The sequence below is a fragment of the Paroedura picta genome, chromosome 14 (genome assembly GCF_049243985.1).
Source record: "Paroedura picta isolate Pp20150507F chromosome 14, Ppicta_v3.0, whole genome shotgun sequence".
In the NCBI taxonomy this organism is placed as follows: Eukaryota; Metazoa; Chordata; class Lepidosauria; order Squamata; family Gekkonidae; genus Paroedura; species Paroedura picta.
Genome location: NC_135382.1, coordinates 32,809,535 through 32,833,989, shown reverse-complemented (window position 1 = coordinate 32,833,989; position 24,455 = coordinate 32,809,535). Strand labels below are relative to the sequence as shown.

Sequence of the window (24,455 nt, the reverse complement as noted above, 5' to 3'; positions counted from 1 at the left end):
AGAAAACTGGAAATTTGCGGGAGGACTGGGGGAAAAAAACTGTAAATTTACATGTTCAAGCATCACATATTAAATTGATCCTTTATCTCATATCTGTAGGTAAATATTTGGAGGTAAATAACTCCCTGATATTTCAATGGAACTTGCTTTTGAATCATTTACTTAGGGATTCCTGTCTGTCCTGCCCTTGGTAATGAGCAGTATGGTGGGGAGGTTAAATTCAGAATATCTCTAAATTTATCTATGTTTGGTGATTTGGTGAATTAATATGTACCTGTCACAAAGGAATCTTCACTTTGCTGCTTTTTAGTTGCAGGTTAGTTGGCTTTCAGTGTCAAACATATATGATTTCCCCCTTAGCATTTTCCTTCCTTCCTTCCTTCCTTCCTTCCTTCCTTCCTTCCTTCCTTCCTTCCTTCCTTCCTTCCTTCCTTCCTTCCATCCTTCCTTCCTTCCCCCCTAGATTACAAAATGAGTTGGAAAGGATGTTGGATCCAAAGGTATCTTTCCATGAACAGAAGAATACCTTTATTAGGTCCTGGGATTCTGACTGTGTGAGAAGGGGTCTCTTTGGATCCAGCCCAGTGGCTCGGATCTAACCCCATTAAATTTAATGGAGCTTTTCATGAGCGATTTCAACATATTGCAGATTGCTTTGCTTTCTTGCAAACACAACTAAATGGGAACAGGCTCGTCTTTGTGTTGTGCTGTTGCTTTTTTAAAGGGATCTGAAATGAAGTGACTATCGTGATCTGGGATGTCTTCACTTTCTCTTGTTTTCAACAGAAGCTTTAGTTATTTGCCTTTCATAAATTTCCAATGTTCTTTATATTCAATGACTTATGATGTCCTGACTTCAGAGGTGGTTCCACAGAACTGCAGAGAAATCCTCCCCCCCCCCAAAAAAAACAAATTGAAGGCCATGTTTCAGATGTACCATGGTGGGTCCTTCAATTTGGATGGGAGACCACGAAGGCGCACCAGGGCTGCTAAACGGAGGCAGGCAGTGGCGAACCACCTCTGAACATCTCTTGCCTTTAAAACCCCTGTATGGGTCACTGTAAATGAGCTGGGACTAGAGGGCAAACAAACAAAAAACATTATGCATTTTAAGTCCATGGACGTATTTATTTTTAAAAGAGAGAAGTCCAATTTTTTGACTCAGTGGAATAGTAATTATAGTGAGGCAGCGAATGAGGCGATAGGTAACCCTAAACGCATCCGTAGCATCCTGGGAACCTACCTCTGTGCCTTTGTTTTCCTTGCAGGCTTTTTCAGGAACTGTCGTGGAGAAGGATCCCTCGTGCCCCATTTCCACGCTGCACCCGGTAATGGCTCACCCCGTCCTGCCTACCATTCCGGAGCGAAAAACCGAGGAGGGTGTCTCTGAAGCCTCAGAAGAAACGACAAAGAGAGTCTCAAAGTTCAAAGCTGCCAGAATGCAGCAGAAGACTTAGATCCAGTTTAGACCGCCGAAGTTCAGACTAGAATGCTGCAGTTAGAGGGGGACAGCTGACATCTAGCTAGTTTAGATTTTAAAAGGCAGACTGCGTTGGGTTGGTTTTGTTCATGCCGAGACCTCTGTCGATGGTATTTCCTTAAAAAAAAAAAAAAATCTGCGAAGAAACACTTCAAAACTCACCTTATTTTTTTAAGGCCCTCATGCGCAGCCTGCACCTTTGTACATGTTTGCCTTATGAGAACTGCATTCGGAATAATTTTCAAACAGAGCAATCTTCATAAGGCTTTTGTGTGTGTGAGTGTGTGTGTTTAAACCTAAATGCAGGCAGTTTTGTACCAGCTGTGATCTTCTACGTACCATATGGGTCGTTGGAAAGAAACTTTGCAACTTTTCAAATAGAGCCGACAATTATATTTCATGACTTGCGTTTCGCATCGTACGACTCGCTTATGCATCCTCCCTCCGTTGTTTTGTTTTTGTTTTCTTTTTCCGGTAGGGTTTCGCTTTTAGGTGTCTGCTGACAAATCGTTTTTTTCCCCCTCCCCTTCCTAGTAGCATAAAACCTCTGATAACTTTCCTTGCATAGAATCTACGAGACAGAACGCTGCATTCGTGTACATTGCAGGGGCATTTCTTTGATGGAAAATGGTATTTTGTAAAATTTAAACTTTTTGAGTAAAAAAGAAATAATCGGCAACAGCCAACAAATGTTGAGAGTGTTTGCGTAAGGAGAGAACGGGGTAAAGAGAATCTCCTTGTCTGTCAGCCAGTCTTCTCTGTTTTTACTAGCGTCGAGCAGTGGGTTCACTTTTTCTGTCTTTTGTGCATCAGACGGCCATTAATGTCAATGGAAATTATGTGCTCGTCAGCAGAAGAGCTGGACCCTAAACCAACGGAGCTTAAATAGACCCTCCCATTCTTTTGTGTATTCAGCAATGTAATTCGGCTGTGATGGGCTACTCCAGGAGATCAGCGCGGCTACAGAAATGTCTCAAGCTCGCAACTGGAGTTCAAAGTGCAGCATGTCATTGTGCTCAAAAGGAAGTGTTCCATCAGTCCAGTCTTTTAATCAATGGCTTCAGCAGCATCTGCACAAAGAGTGGTTTGCACTGTGGGTACGACAGCAGCGTCCTCCGCTTGGCAAAGGGTGCGGAGCCAGGTAATGGGATTTTCTCCTAAACAACACTTTGTTGTAAGAACGCGCTACCTTGGTTCGCCCACGGACTTCAGGTTCAGTTAAACTGCCGAGACCGTAGTGTTTCCTCTCCCCTCTGTTTTACTAGTCTTCGGATTCCCAAAATGGCAGGCAGGGAAGCAGACGATTTTCTTGACACTCCGCATTTGCAAGATATTAACAAGATGCTGCCACAGTCTTACACTCATTCCGCACACGTTGGATAATGCACTTTGGAAGCAGACTTTCCCGTTTCGCAAAGGAAAATCCAGCTGCGAAAGCTCATTGAAAGGGGATTTATCCAAAGCGTGTGGAATAAGTTTTGGAGAGCGACTAGGAATAGTCTTAGGATGATTTATGTCCCAGATCACATCTGCAGAGGGCGTGAATCAAAGTGTTCTTGTTGGCTGCCCCCCCCCCCCCACGTGGAGCTTTTCAAAGCTTTTTCACATCTCCTGACAATGCACCAGCGCTTCTTGGCCTGAATCTACAACTGGCCAATTTCATGGAGTTCCCTCATATTCTAATATCAAGGGGAAGGAGGAGAAATACTTGGTCCAGTATCTTAAGAAACTCCGAAGCTGGCCCTGGTGATATTTTGCATGAGATAACTTGCTTGGATATGATAGAACTCTGAGCAACTTGGGAACAGGGTGGGAATCATAGAATCATAGAGTTGGAAGGGGCCACACAGGCCATCTAGTCCAACCTCCTGCTCAACGCAGGATCAGCCCAAAGCATCCTAAAGCATCCAAGAAAAGTGTGTATACAACCTTTGCTTGAAGACTGCCAGTGAGGGGGTGCTCAAATGCAACAAGTGCGTAATTGGAGAAGGAACATTTGCCATCCTAATACTGCTAACTTTAATGGCACTAGCATGTGGTCTTCCTTCTCATCCAGGGTTCAGATCCAGCCAGGTCTTTTTATTCCATCTCACCCAATTCTCCTCCTTACTGAAGCCCTCGTGCCACATGACTTCTGCCCATGTAGGTCTTGTGATCCCCAACATAGTACTTTTAGTGGTCAAAGGAAACCCCTCCAAGTTGGCCTTGGGGAACCCCTGGAATCCCAGCTCATCTCCAGACAATCGAGATCAGTTCCCGTGGAGAAAATTGCTGCTTTAGAGGGTGGACAGCATGGCATTGTACCCCACTGAGGGCCCTGTGCTTCTCAGGCTCCCATCGCCAAATCTCCAGGAATTTCAACTTGGATCTGGCCACTCTACCCCCCTCTACCGCCGGCATTCAGGAGGGGGGACCTGGCAAGCCGAGCGGAAAAGCTGGTTGGATTTAATACAAAGTGTGGAACTGGTTCTGCAAGATGGCTTCTCTAAAACAAGGGTTCTGGGTCTAGCGGTACCTCGCTCCTTTAAAAAGGTAGTCGTGCCCCGTCCTGTTCTGGTACCCTCATCAAGGTTCCGTTAGTTATCCAGAGATAAGACGGTAATTGCAAACCCATGCTTTGTAACTGGAGCCTACAAACCTCACTGAAGGTGTTAATCATTAGTTTGATGCATGCTGAAATGTAGATTTTTATGGCTCTAAAGCATATTGCGTTAGTACTAAAATAAGCCATCAATGCCAGTCCACCCTCTATTCACGGCTAAATATTTAAAGGAGGTTATTTATAGCTTCTTTAATGAATTCTTGGCTAAACAAAATGAAATTATGCCCTAGAAAAGTAGGGCCTATTTTGTAACCAGCAGCAGTGCATCTATAAAATAGAGAGCTATGAATATGTATTTTAAGTAACAAAGGGGTTAAGATCTAATCTAATCTTACCCGAGCTGGTTAATTAGGGGGAAAAACGGGTCCTGATCCTCACCGTTCTTACGCTCTGCAAATCCTATTGATTCCTCTGAAGCCTGGCAGGGTATAATCTCTTTTCTTCTTTCTGGCCATTATCGGTGACCCCTGTAATTTTTTTTTAACTGCGTTGCACAAATGGCTTGTGGTCTCATAAGCTGCAGTGCCACATTATCTTGCACACCTGAAGGAACAGGTAATGTTGATGGTTGTGCCAGCAATGCCATTGGTCCTGTTTTGGGACCAGGATCGGGTGCTATATTTAAAACAAATTCACTTAAAATATATATTCTCTTGAGCATCTCTGGACCCCAGGCAGATGTGTTGTCAAGCAACAGGTGACAAATGGTGACCCTTCCTCCCATAGAGTTTTAAGGGTGAGGGGCGTTCCGAGCTGGTTTGCCATTGCAAATAGCATCTAATATCGAAAACAGGATAGCAGCACCAACTATCTTGATTTGTCTTCAGTTCTTCTGGAGCTGGAATATGGTCTGGGGGCATCTTTTCGATAGGGAGGGCCTGGCAGATGTTGCTACTTCACTGGCTCCTTCCCACAGCCTGGTGGAAGAGCTCTGTGGAATTGCATTGGTTCTGGCAAGGCCCGAATATGTTCCGGGAGCTCGTGGGGGCCAGGGCAGAAAATGCCCTGGCCCTGGTTGTGACCAGATGTACCTCCTTGAGACCAGGGACCACTAGCTAGTTGGTATTAGTAGAGTGAAGCACTCAACTCATGCCTGCAGATCCCAAGATCTCTTACATAAGCTTTCTGGTTGGTCGAAGAGAATCCCTCCCTCTTTCATCTGCAGAAAAGCTGGTTGGATCCACACCATAACCCCCGGTACACGACTAGCCCCCATGCGTATATACTGGGGTTTTAAGTGGAACAGAGGGGATATGGGAAGCGAAGGCTGGTTGCTTCATCTTAACCGTGCCCAAACAACAGGCCCAGCCCAGGTTGTTGAATGACCTGCCTTGCTTGTTTGTGCGATGGTGTCGTCTACAAGTGTGTGTTGTGTGATAGATATGTACATGGTGAAGACTTTCTGAATATTCGTATGTGTTCATATGCACGAATATAAATCGTGTATCGTAACCTGACAGCGGGGCCTGTGGAAAAGCTGTTTCCCGAATCTTTTATCGTCTTCCGTACGTCTTACGGAATGTTAAATCTATCTCGAAGAGCATCTTTTTTTTTTGTTTACCAGTCAAGCCAGAGGTTCTTCATTGCCACCTAAATAATAATGAGGGCATCGTTAATCTCTTTATTTTTTTCCCTCTCTTAATTTCTTGATTGCTTTTTTCCTCTGAGGCAATGGAGTGTGGCTGATGTGCTCTCTGCTGGCTTGTTTTGCCAGAGAGAGCTGCCGGCCGAGGCGAGTGCCTTGCTTAATGCAGGGGTAGTCAACCTGTGGTCCTCCAGATGTCCGTGGACTACAATTCCCATGAGCCCCTGCCAGCGTTTGCTGGCAGGGGCTCATGGGAATTGTAGTCCACGGACATCTGGAGGACCACAGGTTGACTACCCCTGGCTTAATGGGTCCAACGGGGAAACGAAGGCCCTCTCGGCAAAGGGGCACGCTCCAGACCCTTGTCTGCTCCGACCACCTCCTTTGTCTTTCCTGCCGGTCTTGGTCGCTTCTCTTGTCTTCTTTCCGAAGTACCGACATCGGCCTTCTCGGGATTGTACCCCTTCGGAATGTAGACTGGAAAGATTGTAGGTTGGAGCAACCCTTTTCACCAGCAGAAAAGGTGAAAGAAGAGACCCTTTGGGACCACCCTATAACCAAAAAGGTTATATTGGGGATCATGGGATCTGTATGGACCAAAGCCGGGTCAGGCAAAGTAAAGAGTGAAATTTGAGCACACTAAATAAAAAAGCTGGTTGGATCCAATCCCAATGCGATTAAATCTTCATCTCTTCCTGCCCATGGGAAATTATGGATTTTACCTTTGCAGTGGGGCCCACCTCTAAGATGCTAAGATGTGTGAACTGCTGCTGGTTTTGTCCTCCATTTCTTTAGGCAGGGATTCCCAGCCAGGAGTCTGCAGGACCTCTAGAAGAGGTCCATGGCCTTTCCCCTCCTGTCTTAATAGACTTGGGCACAAGCTAAGGAACAGGCTGCCTTCACTACGGACTACAATTACCATGGTGCTGGCAGGGGCTTATGGTATGTGTAGTCCATGGACAGCTGGAGAACCACAGCTTGGCTACCTTGGACGCTGTCTCGTACAAGTTAGTTGTTCATTTTTACTCAGCTTTTGCCATAGCAAAAGCTGAGCTTGGATTTAAAAAAAAATAAAGTGCGTGCGCGCGTGTATTTGGTATGCAATATTTTTGTATTACAAATAGCTCTGTTCTAACCCACATTAACCCCATGATATGTGAATTTTGCCAACTCCCACTGTGTCTTTTAAATCAAATCCAGCGCATCACCAAGTGTGTTCTAATTTCTAAACAAACTCGTCTTCCAGTGGAAGTTCTTTAATATTCCACTGCAAATGAGACAGCCTAAGATGAATGGAGCATCTTTGTTAATTATGGAGTTTAATTGATCAAAACTACTGGACAGGGTTTTATTTATAACAATTTCATGCTGGATTGGGTTCTATAATATTAAATGGCCGTTTTTGGCAAAGGGTAAGATGTACGTTTATCCAAAAACCCAGATAATCAGATAGACATAAGTCCAATTTATGGCAGTGTATAATGACACTGGTGTAAGGCAGGTGACATGACTTTAGAGCATTTTTTTTCTCAACTTTTTTACCATTGAGAAACCCCTGGAACATTCTTCAGGCTTTGAGAAACCCCAGAAGTGGCGGTTAATGCCCGATAAATGCTTAACAATTTTAAAAAAACATATAAAAATCAATTAACTTTCACCCATCTGGGAAACCCACCCAGGGACGTCAAGAAACCCCAGGGTTTCTCAAACCCCTGACTGAGAAAGCCTGCTTTAGGGAAATGGCAGGTGTTTCACATGTTGCATGAAAGGCACTATGAGTTTGCACCCTTTCTGTCTTTGCTGGCTCCTTAACAAAGTATGATGCCTGTAAACCTGCATTTGTCACTTCTTACATCTCACTTCTTTGAGGTGAGCACCGAAAATATTGTACGAATTCATCCAAAATGTGAAGAATTTGCTTTATTTATCCTCAACCCCGTTCCTTAGTGGGAACCTATTGTGTCATTTTCCCCTCCTCCATTTCCCCCTCCCCTCACAACAATAGCCCTGTGAGGTAAATTAGACTGAGTAGAGTACCCAAAGTCACGTTGTGGGTTTCTTTGGCTGAGAGGGGGATTCAAACCCAGTTCTCCCAGGCTGCAGTTCGACACCAAAATTATTGCATCATACTGGTTTGCCACTTTTAGAGATATTTGGGAACAGGGTTGCTTTCTTTCCGTTCCTTTTAATGAAAATAATATATAGCGATGGCAGGCAAGGCTCATGAGGGGTTGACAGGGAAGAGTATACACTAGACAGATCTCTCTCACATGAACATCCATCGCTGCCTTTAGACCCAAGTCGGACCAGAATCAGTATTTATTAACAGGGTCTTAGATCAGCAAAGTACAAAGTCAGACCATTGGTATCCTCTATTTCAGTTGGTAGCAGTTCTGCAAGATCTCAAAAGTTGTGATGCAGGATCCAAACAGCTTTTCTGCTTTGGCTTAGTAAGAAGGCTGTGCTGAGCACCCTCGAGGGTCTATATCTGCAAAAGCCACGTGGGGTGGGGCTGTAACCAGATAGAGTGGCCAGCCTCAGCTGGCAAACTTCTGGGAGGAATTGAGGGGAGGGGGGAAGGACAGGCACACCAGGGTCCCACGAACATTATTTCCGGTGCAAAACTGGAAGTGATGTCATCACATGAAGGGGGCACTCTAGGATTTGCCCAAAGCTCTATGATTAAACCATAGAGTCTTAGGAGAATCCTACAGCATTGCCCACCCCATGTGAGGACACCCCTCTTGCTTGGGTCCAAGAAGTGGCGTTTCACACAGGCTCATTTTACCATCGCCAGCAAGGACCAGGGGAAACTCGGGGGAAGAAAATTCCCAGTAGGAGCAAGGCCGAGGGTATAAACTGGCTGGATCCAACCTATGTTTCCATACCGACACTCCTCTCAGAAAAGAAGCCTTTCTCGGGGCCTGGACTGTCTCCCGGTCGCTTCAGGCTAGCCTCCCTGATGCAGCTCCGACATGTTTCTTCCCTTGCATGTAGTTAATTTTGCATGCCAGTAGGTAGCAGTGCTGAGCAGGAGGAACAACAGAAAGCTGCCAGTCAGGGATGATAATTTATTATTCATTTCTGTTATAGGTGGGGTGTGTAGACAGTTACAGTAATAATTACTAAGACCAGAGTGTTTCCTAGGCAACCGGGTTTCTCCCCCCCCCCCCCCCTCATTCATGCTGTTGTGGAGAGTATGCCTGTAAAGCATGACATTGCTGTATTCGGAGGTTTGTTGCCCTCCCGCTGTTCCAGGTTTGAGGTTAGTTACAGCATCATAAGGGGCTCTCAAGCATAAAATACTCAGGCTGGAATTAAAGCCCAGGGAGAACGCTATCACAAAGTCTTTGCCTCTCCTGTTTCACTTTTAAGTAACAAGGTTATAAAAATGCAAATGCCATTTCAAGGGGGTTATAACTAATATTGGAAAGGATTCCTTTAAGTTGGCAAACATTTATTTCTGGGGTGGGTCCTAGAGAGAGAGAGAGAGAGAGAGAGAGAGAGAGAGAGAGAGAGAGAGAGCCATTTCATCATTAAAAATAAAATTTGCAAACGGGGGGTCTCTCTGTCTCTCCCCTTTCTTTATACCTAGAGGGGTCGATCAAGCCGAAATGTTTAACATTATAAATCAATGGGAAACCGCTCCGTGGAGCTAATTGTCAGCGGCACGTTCTCGTTGTTTATCCATCCTTTTATGATAATAATTCGGAAAGAGCAAAAAAAAGTCACATATTTCTTTCGGTGGGATCAACCCCGGGAATGTGGGAAGCTTGCTGGACAAGAAGGAGCCTCTATAAGAGATCTATCAACTACCTGAGAGATCTAGAACAGATCTATCGATTTGTTGCCTTGTCCCGTATCTTTACAGGGCATCTTCCCTCTGCCCCGGATTTTTAAAGGCATTCGCAGCCTCTTCGGTGCAGTATTTCTCTAAGCGGTGCCAAGCGGACAGAATTCCACACTCTGCCTAGTGTGATGGTGTGGAATTTTGACCCTTTCGGCTGGGACACGAGACACCGAGGCAAATTTCAACTTAGACAGAGCTCGTATAATGTCGTATAATGTCGGTACGAGGCCAGAGTTCCCTGCTTTGAGATGAAATACCCCTTTCTCCAAGGGTCTTTGAGATATATGATTATTGCATTTAGGTCTCGTCAAAAGGTTAATGGCGGCAGGGTCTCTGGATAGGATGAATGTTGCAGAGACGGTGTTTCTACTGCATGACATGGTATCGCTGTTTCAGAACTTGGCTCCAAAGATCTGCGTAAGGCTGATATGAAAAGACGAAGCCCGTGCAGACTGTGTGTCTAGCTCTGTGTTCCCCGTCCTCTAATTGGCTGCTGCCCTCCTGGATCTCAGACTGACAAAAGAAGAAGAGCTGTTATTTTATACTCTGCTTTCTTTGCTCCCCAAATGAGTCTCAGAGCAGCTTACAATCGCTTTCCTCTTCACAACAGACACTCTGAGAGATAGGTGGGCTGAGAGAGCTCTAAGAGAACTGTCACTGGCCCAAGGTCACCCAGCTGGCTTCATGTGGAGAAGGAGTGGGGAATCAAACCTAGTTCTCCGGATTAGAGACCACAACTCCACTGTACCAAGCTGGCTCCCGATACTTGATAGATTCAAATGGGTCGCCGTGTTGGCCTGAAGTAGCACAACAAAATTTGAGTCCAAAAGCACCTTTAAGACCAACAAACATTTATTCAAGGTGTGAGCCTTCAAGTGCATGCACTCGAAAGCTCACACCTTGAATAAATCTTTGTTGGCCTTAAAGGTGGCATTGGATTCAAATGTTGTCGTTCTGATACTTGAGAACAACATTTTGCCCTAAAGATGCCAGGGTCTGAACTTGGGGGCCTTTTACAGGTGCAGAGGGTCTGTCTAATATAGACTTTCTCAACCAGGGTTTCATGAACAGGAGGGACTTAATTATTTTTACATATTTTTAAAATTTGTTAAACATTTATTGAGTGCTATGACCATCGTACCACTTCTGGGGTTTCTCGAAGCCTGAAGAATGCTTCAGGGGTTTCTCGATGGTAATGAAGTCGAGAAAGGCTGATCGAATATATTTTGATCACCCATCATAATCTTTCAGCACCATCTGCATGACCAAATGAAATTTGCAGTGAACTCGCATCCTAACTGAACTAAATAGCATTTGGATGGGAGACCACCAAGGGTGTCCAAGGTTGCTAGGCACAGACAGGCCATGGCAAACCACCTGTGAACATCTCTTGCCCCAAAACCATGCCGGGTCGCCATAAATCAGTCGCGACTCGACGACCCTTTACACACAGGCATGCCTAGTTTGAAATGAGGAATGATCTGCCTTTTATGTCTCCTCATCACTCTTTGCCTCTCACCCAAACGTACAAAAATGTCTCCACACCACAATGCAACGTGAGTCCATCTATTTTTATTTATTCATTATAAGGTTTATATCTCCGGCCTTTCCTCGTGGATACACGGTGGCTCACAAATCAGTTTTAAATGCATCCCCTCTCCGTTTCCTCCGCTGTGATTTTGTTTTAGCGTTCTTTTGGGCAGAGTTTACCATTGCCCTGGTTTTTAAACGACTTCTTTTTCGAGAGCTCGGTTATATGCTTTGACCAGGTATGACAGTATACTGAGTCAGACCATTAGCGCTTCTAACACAGCTTGGCCTCCTTTCGCTGATAGTCATTCTCTGACTCCTCGTGGAAAGGTTTACTCCCCCTTGGCTGAGACCGTTTCACTGGAGACACCGGACTCCGAACCTGGGACCGTGATAGTTTCAGAAGGAAGCCATCCTGGTGTGCAGTAGAAAAGTTAGCTTTGAGACCAGGAACATCTTTAGAGGCCAAGAAGATGATCAGGGTACACGTTTTCCAGGTTCTAAGTTCCTTTCATCGGACACAGAGCAGACCTCAACGCAACCTTTCTCAACTTTTGCACTATTGAGAAACCCCTGAAACATTCTTCAGGCTTCAAGAATATGGTTGGGGAGCAGAGCTGTGGACACGCCCACCTGGGACTCCTCCCCTTCCCACCCCCTCCAGGCCCATCATTGGCCACTTTGGGAGGGGGGGGGGAGCAGGTTAACATGACCATATGTGGTCACCTGATAAATGTTTAACAAATTTAAAATATATATTAAAAATTAACTCCCATGCATCTGGGAAACTCTTCCAGGGCCGTCAAGAAACCCCAGGGTTTCACAGAACCCTGGTTGAGAAAACCTGCTTCATTGTATTCAGAGCAGCTCTGGGAGTTTGTCTATGCCCCCTATAATTATGGGGCATGAGTTCTTTCCTTCAGTGGGACTTCAGAATCCAGGGGATCCAGTTCTTTCACTCCTCCTTCATTCCCTGTAGCAGGTAGGATTCATTTGATTCTATTCATAGAGCTGACCCTCCAAAACACTCTTTTTCTCCCAGAGTTCTGATCTCTGCAGTCTGGAGATGAGCTGTAATTTCAAGGGATCCCCAGGCCCCACCTAAAACTTTTCCCCCCTGCAGGCCAGCCTTCAGCTTTTTAGAATCTGGAAGCATTTCAAGCAGAACTGGTAACATCTGAGCAGTGTCAATAACTACTCCAGGTGTTGTGAATCACACACAGCCCTCCAATTTGCCTTGAGAAACAAAAGAGGGATTTCTTTTCAGCTATCAAAGGTGAACTCCTTAACAGTTTGAACGCAAGTTCTCCTGAGATGAAAGTTTCTGACATTCTCCAGGTAAGGGCTTCTGCACAGTGCGGCAAAAGCAGTGGGGCACCCCGCCCCCCCAAATATGGTAACCTTTCCATAACTAACAAGAAGCAGCAATATTTGTTGTAGCTTTTCAAACTCAGTTGGCAGGTGAAGCAAAGTCATGTTTGGGGTCCAGGCTGCAGTCCCATGGATATTTACAGGGGAGTAAGTCTTTATGCACTCACCTTTACTTCTGAGCAAGCGTATGTACAATTTAGTTGCCTGGTTCAAAATAGGCAGGCATTTTTTCCCTTTTAATTGGCTGAAGTTTTAACATGTGGGGGGGGGGTGTTTGTGTAAGCCAGTCCTAAACCTAAAAGGGGGATCCTTTTACTTATTACAGCAGGAAATGAATGTTTAAGCCACTTGTATCTGACCCATATTTGTCTTAAGAGAAAACATGGTGCTATGATATTTTTAAAAACTGCCCTTCTTCCCTGAATCCATTTTCCCTCCCTCTCTTCCTTTCTTTTTCTTTCTTTGTGTGTGTGTGTTTTTTTCTCTCTCTTTTTTTTGGGGAGGGGGAAGGCTAAAGATTTCTCTGCATCCTAGACAAAGGAAATATTTAAACTGTTAAATCTGAACAAAGATACAGTCTGCATATGACTCCTCTGAAGCCCTATAAAAATTCTTTAAAATTGCCTATTCACTCAAATTTACTGAGTGTAGCAAAAATGTCAAAGGCATAAAGTCAGAGAAGATTGAATAAAATAATGCAGAAAGACAGATTAGTCATGCACAGACCCACACAGCCTTTCACGGCGCACAATACCACTTTTTATTACCGCTCTAACTTTACAAAGGCTATGCTCAATACATGGAGGGTGATACATTGGTCACTCATGTAATCTGCCTTTGATTTTTGAGGCTCATTCATCCAGACCCTTTTCACGAAGACACTGATGAGAGATTTCACTGTTTCTACGGCATTGTTTTATTTATCATATATAATGGCTGGTGGGAAAGAAAGTAGGAATTATGTCACCGAGTCCCCAAATAAAGGAGTTGCCACAGAACAGCCTGCCGGACAAAAGTTTTTCCCCCGACACGTTTTCTTCCCCGCTTTCACAGTGCAAGCGACCCTGCAGCAGAGGAGGAGGCCCAATTTGTGTGTGTGTGTGTGTGTGTGTGTGTGTGTGTGTGGAGGGGGAGGGAATCCTTAAATGGCACCAAATCATCATTTATTTTGCTTGTAATTTCATCCACATTTTTTGGCCCCCAGACACTTCAACATCTTAGGTCGTTCTCTGCTCTCGCCCTCCTTTTTCGCCTTCAACCTCCTTTTTAATATTGAAGGCTGTCAAAAGCCGTTGAGGAGTCGCATTTTCTAAGTTGTTTACAAGACGCAGCTGCCCTCTCTCTTTTCTCCTCCTCCTCCTCCTTCTCTCTGCCTCTCTCGTTTTTAAAATATAAAGCTGTCTGGAAATTACCTCACGCCCTTCCCCCCCACCACCCCTCGCCCACCGTTCTCCGCCATGTTTTAAATTTGAGCAATATTTTAATTATTTTTAGAGCGGCGTATTTATTATTTATGCATTCACAAAAGAAAAGCGACTATTTGTCAGTCACAGTTTTGTATCTTGCAAATTTAATAAAGAGCAGCCCTTAAGATAGAATTTCTGAGCCTGCCAAGATTGACAAAAGCCAGCTAATGCAGAAATGTCAACAGCAAAAACCCCTCCTTGGCCACTTGGCGATGCCTCCCAATCAAGGGAAAAGCAGAGGCGGTGTGTAAACAAACAGCAAAATATATATATATATATATATGTATATCCGGCAAAATACTTGCGGGTGTATACGCACAGTCCAGAGGGACAGACTGCCATGGCTGGGTGGTAAACTGGCATCTGGGACATGCCATTTGAGATGGCAGGAAGTGGGGGGTCATATAACTGAATGCTTCTCTCTGCACGTATATGCACACTCAAAAGAATCCCTCCATCCTGAAAACTAGCAAGTCCAGGCGAATGCTTAGACCCCTTTCCCCCAAATGAGTGGTTTTCTCTGAGCATGGCATTTTGGGCAGAGGACATTTTGAGGCCTCCATCTGAGGTGGTACGGCCAAGACATGAGTCCCTCAAGGCTTAACCCGGTCATTTTCAACCAGGGTTACTCCAGAGCTTAGAAGGGTGGCTCCAGTTGGGGGTGGGGAGTGGGGATTTAATATATATTTTTTAAAGATTTAATTGATTTTAACTAACTGACGGAGGAGATCAGGCTATACCATGCTGCCTTCCTTGCAAAGAATTGACTTAAGAGGAACGGGCAAAGTCTACTTGGCTGGATATTGTTAGGTTAACTCCAAACTAATGCCGCTGTGGAAAGGGTGGGACAGTCTTGCAAATCTTGTAACCCAGCAAATGCAGCATAAACTGCTAGCAAAAAAAATCGGGGTATTAATCATCTGCTTTCTCCCACCCACTCCAAGATGGCAAAAACAGAGGGGATCTCATAAGCTACATTACATGGATAATGGGAGGATCAAACACATGCTTCTAACGTAACATTGGGCCATGTTGCCATCTACCTTCCCAACTTGGCTCCATCTTACAGCCTTGATGTTGGCTTCATCTTATCTTCTGCAGGAGGGTCATGATCTGACCAATGTAGGTCATACCAATAGTACTACCTCCAATTTCTTCATTGTAACCTGCTGCGGAGTGATGTGACATAGGCAAAGAGGGAGTAAAGTTATGTACAATGGGTTGATGCTAAATTCTGTTAATAGAAGGCACTTAGGTTAGCAGTACATAAATTCCCTGCCTCTACATTCCTGCTGCAGCCCTGATCTCCTGAAAATAGGAATCATAGCTATTTACATGCCTACCTGGGCCCCTTCCCTTCCCACCCCCTCCAGGCCCATCATTGGACATTTTGGGAGGAGGGGTGCAGGTCAACATGACAACATACGGTCATATCATGATAAATGTTTGACAAACTAATTCACTCCCACCCATTCAGGAAACCCTTCCAGGACCTTCAAGAAACCCCAGGGTTTCACAAAACTCTGGTTGAGAAAGCCTGCCATAGACATTCATCCATATTCCACAGTTCTTGGGTGGTGTGATGTGAAAATAGCTGGCAAAGTATCTTTTGACAAGAATAGACATTCCTTGTATGGCGGCCATGTTAACTTTGCATTGGAAGAAGCGGCTGACGACTTCAGAGAGAATGAAACTTCTCTTTGTGAACAGTCCGTTGTGTTTGGTTTTGTTGATTCAGAAGTCCGGATGGGAACACCACATAACACCATCACTGGAGAAAACAAATAAGAAAGACCCACTCCCCCCTAGAGGTCAGCCAATGAGATGGAAGTCCATCCTTAATGTTCTTAGGACTCCTTGTGTCAGTGACGCTTGTTCTGCCAGTCTCAGGTTTCACAGCAGGAGAAGGAAAAGCTAATACCCCATCTTTGTTTCAGCAGTGAGTAGAGACAATGGCAAGTCTCTGAAATATGGAAATTACTTTTGAGTTGAAAAGGGAGAGAGGCATGAATATCTCCTCCTAGTCTGTCCGGCTCTGGGGAGTTTAGCATTTTCGCTTCTAGAGACATTGCAAGATTTTTGAGAACTTTGAAGTGGAGTTATTGTTTGACCTTTACAAATCTGCCTTTCAGAATCCCCCCTCCCTGCAGTTTGGGCTCCTCTCTATCAACCAGGCCCAGCCTGAATGCCCAAGCAGTAGCAGTGATGGCTAGGAAAGCCAGTTTGGTGTAGTGGTTAGGAGTGCGGACTTCTAATCTGGCATGCCAGGTTCAATTCTGCGCTCCCCCACATTCAACCAGCTGCGTGACCTTGGGCTCGACAGGGCACTGATAAAACTGTTCTGACCGAGCTGTAATGTCAGGGCTCTCTCAGTCTCACCCACCCCACAGGGTGTCTGTTGTGGGGAGAGGAATGGGAAGGCGATTGTAAGCTGCTTTGAGCCTCCTTCAGGTATGGAAAAGTGGCATATAAGAACCAACTCTTCTTCTTTTTCTAGGAGCAGTGAGGCTTTGAGGGATACTGATAAAGCACTGTCCAGTTTTAATCATTCTTAGCAGAACCACACACAAGATTCCAGGAGATACCAGGCTGAACAATCTCAGATTGTCACACGTGTGGAATGGCCATTCTCCAAAGCCCATTCCGAACCTGTTCAAAATGTCTGTTCAATATACTTTAGAAGTCAACTTTCCTGTTTCACACAGGAAAATCCAGCTGCAAAAGCACACTGAAAGTGCATTATCCAACAAGGGTAGAATTGGCCCAGGTGTTTCCCGCTAGCATCCTGTTAGAGGAGTATCTAAGGTCTCCCTAATTTTTAACATATTTTTTACCTTTAAAATAATGTAAAAGAATATTTATACATCTCATGGCCTATCCCAACCTTCCTAGTCCTAAAACTCCCTCAAAATCTAACCACTACCCATCCCGTAACTTAGCTAACCCTAACCCTAAAAAGGAGAAGGAAGGACTCCCTGGAAAAGAGCCTAACGCTGGGAGCGATCGAGGGCAAAAGAAGAAGGGGACAACAGAGAATGAGGTGGCTGGATGGAGTCCCTGAAGCATTTGGTGCAAACTTAAATGGACTCCAGGGAATGGTAGAGGACAGGAAGGCTGGAGGATCATTGTCCATGGGGTCGCGATGGGTCGGACACGACTTCGCACCTAACAACAACAACAACAACCCTAAAATTAACCCAATATGAATCCCTAATTTTTTTCAGTTCTTTTTACAGTTCAAATTATGTAACAAACAATTATCCATCTCATGACCTTTCCCAACCATGACTCTTACCATGCCGTAGCCCAAACGCTCCCTCTAAGGCTAACTACTTCCCAACCCAACCCATACCTTAGGTATGGCTACCGGGCATAGTGACCAACAGGAATGTAAACCAATGGATACTAATGTCAGGAGGCAACATCAGAAGAAGGCCTTGGTCTCTGCCTTTTTGTTGGCCTTCTAGGGCCATGGGTTGGTCACTGTGTCAAACATGATGCTGTAGTTGAGGGACCATTAGTTTGATCCAGCAGGGCTCTTCTTGCATTCTCATTTCAAAGGATTCTGGGAATGCCTCTTGGATTAAACCACATTGTCTGTTGGGGTGGAACTCTTCCCAAGAGCCTAAGTCATCTTCAGTCTTTTCAGATCCAGGGGCCGCTTTGAGTTCCAAATCTCCATGCGAGATGGGCATCCATTTTGAAAGGAACATAAAACCCAAATGGTAAAGCCCCATTCACTGCTCTCAAGAGGACAATGAAAATGAAAGGGGAATGCTCTCATGAGGACAATGAAAATGAATGAACACATTCATTAGTTGATTACCATGGCGCCTGACTCTCTGATTTGGAGAATTCAAGCCGAAGTCAGAATCAGAGGGAGAAGGTCAAGAGGGATGAAATTGATACAGAACCTATCAAACTTCCACAATCAAAGAGTCTTACAACAGAAGTGAATGCTTCTGTAATATATATTGCTTTTCCACTGCTGATCCTGTATGTTCAGACAAATTCCTTGATTCTGTTTATTCACACATCTCTCCATGTCTAAAATGGACCATTACTCAAAATGATCTCTACCACATACTCATAAAACATTTGGTCTTTAGTGTAAAGGGTCCAGTCCTGGGAAAGGTCATCCATATTGGATGGAAAACCAAAAAAAACTGGAAATGCATTTGCCATTTCAAACCAGTGGGAAGTGAAAACAAAACAAGCAAAACAACAAGAATGAAGGCACACACAAAAGAATGACGTGGAAATGCGCACCATTTCTGGCATGAAAAATAAATGGCACACCCTAACGATGAGAGATCATTTATTTGTACCGGATGAAGTGCAAATGTAAGGCATTTAGTTTCATTGTTCGTATCCTGGTTGGAGGATGGGGTTGGGCCAGCTTAAGCCTAGAGGTAAGAGCTACAACAAATTGTTCTATAAATGATGCCCCGAAAATAGAAATTATTAATTAAACCAACATATAGAGCCATATGCTTGGAAGCATGGCTACGATGACTTAATGCGGGTGCTACAGTATGAATTTCAGAGTGTTGTTGCATCTGCAGCTGAGATTGCGTTGAAAACAAAAACCGGGCCGACTGAAATGGAAACTTTTGTTACTTATAATGTTAATGAAACCAGTTTATCAGGCGGTGCAGAGGAAGTGGAATATTTAGTGCCATTTAATGTCTAATCATCAGCATTTCTTCGAATAAATCACATTACATTGTCTAAAACCTGAAAAGCGTACGCTTGTTAACACTTTTTAATAAGGAGGGATTTTATTAAAGGGACACCCTTTCTACCATCTATGGTGCTTATTGGGAATTTTATATCTGGCATTTCCGGGTGCGGTTTCTTTATTTTCGAACTCCGTTGACTTGCTTTTACCCTTAATGAGTTGCAGGGCTCTTTTAGGGGACTCTTGCACATCTGTCCTGGCTGGGATGGACAGTGGTTATTCTGATGGAGCAGGTCTACTCAGAACTAAATTCCTCATATTTGGTTGGACTTACTCCTAGGCAAGCGCCCTTCGAATTGCAGCCAAAATCTCCATTGAGCCTTGGCATGGCTCAGCCACCAACAATGGCTACTAATTAATGGCCAGCTAAAGATGTCACACCCACCTGCATCCCCCCCCCCCCCCGTGAATTCAAAAGAGGCAATTTTTGAATTTGGCCAGAAGACAGCAGTGAGACACATTTTTTTTTAAATTGCAGCTGGCCAGCAAGATGAAACTTTGGGCAGCATGACAGGCAAGCTATTCTTTCCGGGGGGGTGGGGGGTGGTGGTAACGATTATGCTTTGTAACAATCAGCGCCCCTTTATTTGCTTGCTGACTTTCGCCTCCCGAACTTTCAAATTTGCCTGTCAACATCCCGAACAGCCTCTATTGTCTTCCCCCATCGAAATTGAGAAACCAAACTTCCCAGAGAAGAAATCGAGCTTTGAAGATGCATGCCAGATGTACCATCAGTGTTGCCACCTTCAGGTTAAGGGATCCTGGGAGATTTGGGGGAGAGACCAAAGTTTGGAGAGGACCTCGGTGAGGTGTACTATAGCACAGATTCTATCCTTCATAGCAGCCATTATCTTCAGGGGAATTGAACTTGGTAACCTGTAGATAAGTTGTAATGCCAAGAAATCTCCAGGCTCTACTGGGAGGTTGGCAACCAAATACTCAATGCAAAGTTGGAGGCTTTTGGTCCCACAAGTGCCATATGTTCTACAGCAGCCTTTCTCAACCATCGAGAACCTCCTGAAACATTCTTCAGGCTTCAAGGAACCCCAAAGGTGGCACAATATGGTTGTGAAGCAGAGCTGGGGACATGCCCACCTGGGGCCCCTCCCCTTCTCACCCCTTCCAGGCCCATCATTGGCCATTTTGGGAGGAGGGAGGCAGGCCATTTATGGTCCTAACCATAAATGTTTAACACATTTTAAAATATATTAACAAATAATTAATTTCCCCTCCCCATTTTTGAAACCCTTCCAGGGCTATCAAGAAACCACAGGGTTTTACAAAAGTTGTGAAAGCCTGCTGTACTACAACTGGTTGTAGCATTCCAGTGTCTGTGGTAGAGGAAGATCTTTCCTGTCACCTTTTAAAATGGTAGACTTGGGGCCTAGCAATGTGCCCATAATCAGTCTTCAATGAAAATTAGCCTAGAAGATGGCCTGTGAAGGAAGCACACAGCTCTACACACAGATTTCCTCTGCGGTGTGGCTTAGTGGACGGAGTGGAGCAGTAGGTTTCTGGGAGACCCCAGTTCAAACCACCACTTTTACCACTGAAGCTTGTAGGCGGACCTGGAGCCCATCACAAACTCTCAACCTGGCTTACCACCTGGAGAAAATGCAGAAGAAAACCATGTTCTAAGCCAGGGGTAGTCAAACTGTGGCCCTCCAGATGTCCAGCATTCGCTGGCAGAGGCTCATGGGAATTGTAGTACATGGACATCTGGAGGGCCGCAGTTTGACTACCCCTGCTCTAAGCTTTTTTGAGTCTGGCTGGGGAGGGAAGCGAGATATCAATGACTAAATGCCTGTTAAAAATACGTCCCCAACAGGTTTGAGCAGGCCATCCAGGATCTTTTCAGAGTGAGGGCTGAAGCTGCAGTCAGGAACAGATACAGGGCTCTCTCAGCCTCACCTACTTCACAGGGTGTCTGTTGTGGGGAGAAGAAAGGGAAGGCCATTGTAAGCCACTTTGAGACTCCTTCAGGTACATAAGAACCAACTTCTTCTTCTTCTTCTTCTTCTTCTTCTTCTTCTTCTTCTTCTTCTTCTTCTTCTTCTTCTTCTTCTTCTTCTTCTTCTTCTTCTTCTTCTAGAACCCCCTGATCTGTTTCATACTCCCAGTCTGGGGCCCTTGTTGATTCCCCCATTTTTAACTCATCTACTTACCTTGTTCAGGTATTTGCCAGGCTTTGGACCAAATTGTATTTACAGCTGTCCTGTCCAGGTGGGATCTTTGTTTGGTACAAATAATCAGACGTCTGATCTGATGCCTTGAAACCAGGAGTGAACACAAGGTAGACACAGCCCAGTATGGCCTCCCAATAAGGAAGTGACCCTCACATCTTCTACTTTGGGCCCACAAGAGAGACGAGACCAGTAAGGACTCAAATTTACTTTCACCCTCTTCTTGAAACCCAATCGCTCATCAGTTGTGCTTAGTTCCTGCACTGGGTTTTTGTCCAAGCGTGCAGCTGAGACACAAAAAGACTGGGCCAAACCATGACATTTGACAAGTCTATCCAAGGGGCCATGCGGCACAGAGTCCAGTTGCTTTGGCGACCGTTCCTCTCATCCCACCCCCCACCCCCCACTCGGAGCATGCAACAAATTAACCCAGCGCCATGCTGTCTTTTTGTTGCCCACAGCTGTCTGGCTCGCCATAACATTTAAGCGAATTGCAATGAACCTATAAGTCATCGTCAGTGGAAATGATGGCAGTCGTCCTCAGGTCCCTTGATTAATGGAAACATGGGCAGTTGGACACAGACTAGATGGTTATAAATGCTGCTGTCGGAGTGAAATAATTATTGTATTAATAAGGAAGCAGTAAGAAACTGGACCTGGGCTGGGAGTAGGAAAGGATCACTTTGGCTCTGATTGCATTTTTTTTTTTAGCACGGCGTGCTTCTTGCAGGTTGCTTGTGCTTTCTCTCCCTCCCGCCCTGGATGATCCAGCGCCCACTTAAATGCAGTCCCTATTAAACAGCCAGGGGCTTAGGGATCCCGCTTCTCACCCTTCCCGCTGAAGATGGACTTTTAAAAATTGACTTAAGTCTGGTCCTAACTAGCTCTTGACGATTGGCTAAGTTGGCAGTTGTGTATGTGTCCCTTGGCAGCAAAGTAAAGGTGGAGGGAAATCAGAATACAAAGAAGGGGGGGGGGAGAGAGAGAGAGAGAGGAGAGAAACACCCAGCTCCTCGCATTGTACCTGCAACACCATTCTGCTATGTACTAAATATTATGACTACTGCAAGCCCCGCCATAATTGATTCTCCCACACAACCCATTTAGTCTGCGAGCTGTTCGTTTTACAAATTCGACAATCTTTTAGACATTCTTTCAGTGGAGAAGATTGCCGCTTGGCTTCAGATTCATTACGGTGATTGAATCCTCTTCAATAGAGGACTGTTTAAAAGGAGCCAAGCCATGTGTGCTTCGCTCCCAGCGAAGGCACATAGGTTAAAAGCTTGTCTGTGTGGCATAATTCACGGCTGCTATGCCAAACAATCACTTCTTATTGCGACCTTCATAAGATACAAAAAGGCAACAGAACGGAGCTAGCCTTTCCCCCCTTTTCCGTAACCTCGGAAAGCTCCTGAAATCCCTCATTAAATAACCAATTAATAATATCGAATAGAACGAGCGATTTATTTATTTCAGGGGAGTCCAGATGCAAAATCATAATTAATCAGAGGATCGGGGGTGGAGGGGTGGTGGGGGGGGGAGGAATATTACCCAGAACCAAAACCCAGCCTCTCTTTTATTTCAGGAGGGGGAAAAGAAGATTGTAGACGAGGTATTTAAATATTCTGGCACACCTGAACCTTGGCTATCCGTCATTGTTATGACTTAAAACATCGCTGACTAAATTAGGTTTTGTTTGTATAAAGCCGGGAGAGTCAGATGGCTTGAATGACAAAATTAGAACATGCTCAAATCAGTGAAACAAAACGGCACGAAGGGGGAAGATGCGCAGCGGGAGCAGGGCTGCCAGTGTTGTGCTGAAATCCTTCTGTGTTGTGTACGTCTGTCTGTAGAGGGGTGCTTTCCTTCTGTCCTCCCCAAATGATCATGAAAACACATCACGGGGACTGTCCTTATAGCGGGATGAGATAGCCCATTTCACTTCCCTCCTTTCGTATTCAGAGATTACAGAAAATATTTAGCACTTCACAGAAACACACAACCTCTGTGGTCTCTGTTGTGTCAACAGTGTCACATGACAATAAGGAAGAGCATCTGAATCTTAATGGTGTACTTGCCCTGCAGCATGCCTAAGCAGAAGCTGTCTGAAATATCAGTTCTACTTTGTCATTCACAACCAGATTGGGAAGATGTCCCAGTTGGTAGAGGGGCCATTTTGTATCTTCACCCTAGGCACCTTGTATCTTCACCCTAGGTAGACTTCTGCCACCCGTTTTGACTCTGTGGGCTAGACTGAACAGGGAAGAGGGTGGAGGGCGGCTCCCTTACATCTTCATTCTTATTCCAGCACATTGACCTTCTCCCCAGTTCTGCTCTTGGGGCAGTCAAGAGACCTTCAAGAACATTGGAGAGTGTCTAGTAGGAGTCTAGACAGGAAAAGTTGGTGGAAAGCACCAACAGGAGCTCCAAATCCATGATTCCAGCAGCCCGAGTGTGGCTTAGTGGAATGGCCTTTGCTTTGCACGCAGAAGGTCCCAGGTTCAATCTGCAGCATCTTCAGTTGAAAGGACCAGGCAGCAGATGATGTGAAAGATCTCCACCTGAGATCTCAGGGAGCCATTACCAGTCTGAGTGGATGATAATGAACTTGCTGGATGGGTGCTGTCATTCAGTGTAAGGGAGCTTCGTTTCATCTAATGTTCAATCTCCTACAGTGCCTAGTCAGAAACCTTTGGAGTGGTTATAAGCCAAACAAAATGGTGGCAGTCTTCCTTGAGATTTGCACCCAACTAGAAGCATAATACAGCCTCTGAGTGGTTATCATCAAGGTTGATGGCTGTTGATAGTTCATGAAACACTCAGAGGAGGGTTTGTGGTTCAGTGGCAGAGCCATCCACTTGGCATGCAGAAGATCCCTGGTTCAGTCCTTGGCATCTCCAGTTGAATCCCTGGCATCTCCAGTTGAAATGATCAGGTAACAGGTGATATAGAAAATAGCCTGAGATCCTGGAGGCTATAAGGCAGCTTCATGTATCCGCCATCCGTAAGAGTTGTTGAAGGATGTCCTACACAAATACATTTCAGATCTTCTCTCCTCCACGTGTTATGGAGCTCATGTTCAAAATGTGCTAACATTTGCAAGAAATCTCAAGTTGGATTTCCTGAGGCTAAAACTGCGTTTTTAGCGATATGGTGTGTCTGAGGGAAAATTCATCCAGACAAATGTGAAAAAGAAGCCCTGGGTTTTTTTTGTATCCAGCTGCTGTGAGTTTGAGATATCTTGGGATTCTACAGCAGATGTGGTTTATTTTAATTACAGTTAGTTCAAGAAAGCAGGACTTGGCTCACAGATTTGGCTCAATAATACTGGCTTCGTCACCTTTTAAGTGGCCAGGTGTCCCTGTAGCTGGGGACTATATAAGGGTGCTGCTAGAGAACAAACCAGAATTAAGCCATTCATGCAGCACACAAAACCACAGATAATATTAACCTTGGTTAGTAAGCCAGTTTGCTATCAGACCTTGGTTGGATGGACCCTAGCTAACCGTAATCCATTCATTTATTTAAACCATATCTATCCTTCTTTATCTCCACGGATTTAGGGTGGTGAACAAGACTGCAGACCAGTAGCAATGGGCTGGGTTCTAACTTGGATGGCCAGGTCAGCATGATCTCATCAGCTCTAG

At 45.0% G+C, this 24,455-nt stretch overlaps 1 protein-coding gene and 1 long non-coding RNA gene across 2 annotated transcripts in view; both read left to right on the top strand.

Annotated features, from left to right (window-relative positions):
* URI1 (URI1 prefoldin like chaperone) overlaps window positions 1–2,159 on the top strand; it is a 42,944-nt gene extending 40,785 nt beyond the window's left edge. The window contains exon 11 of the mRNA XM_077310776.1: window positions 1,269–2,159. Coding sequence (XP_077166891.1) covers window positions 1,269–1,457 — 189 coding nt within the window. The 3' untranslated portion in view covers window positions 1,458–2,159. The remainder of the gene's footprint in view (window positions 1–1,268) is intronic.
* Window positions 2,160–5,983: 3,824 nt separating this feature from the next.
* The window catches only part of LOC143823991 (uncharacterized), a 96,585-nt gene continuing 78,113 nt past the window's right edge, over window positions 5,984–24,455 (top strand). Inside the window, exon 1 of the long non-coding RNA XR_013226661.1 lies at window positions 5,984–12,385. This is a non-coding gene — a long non-coding RNA (uncharacterized LOC143823991). The remainder of the gene's footprint in view (window positions 12,386–24,455) is intronic.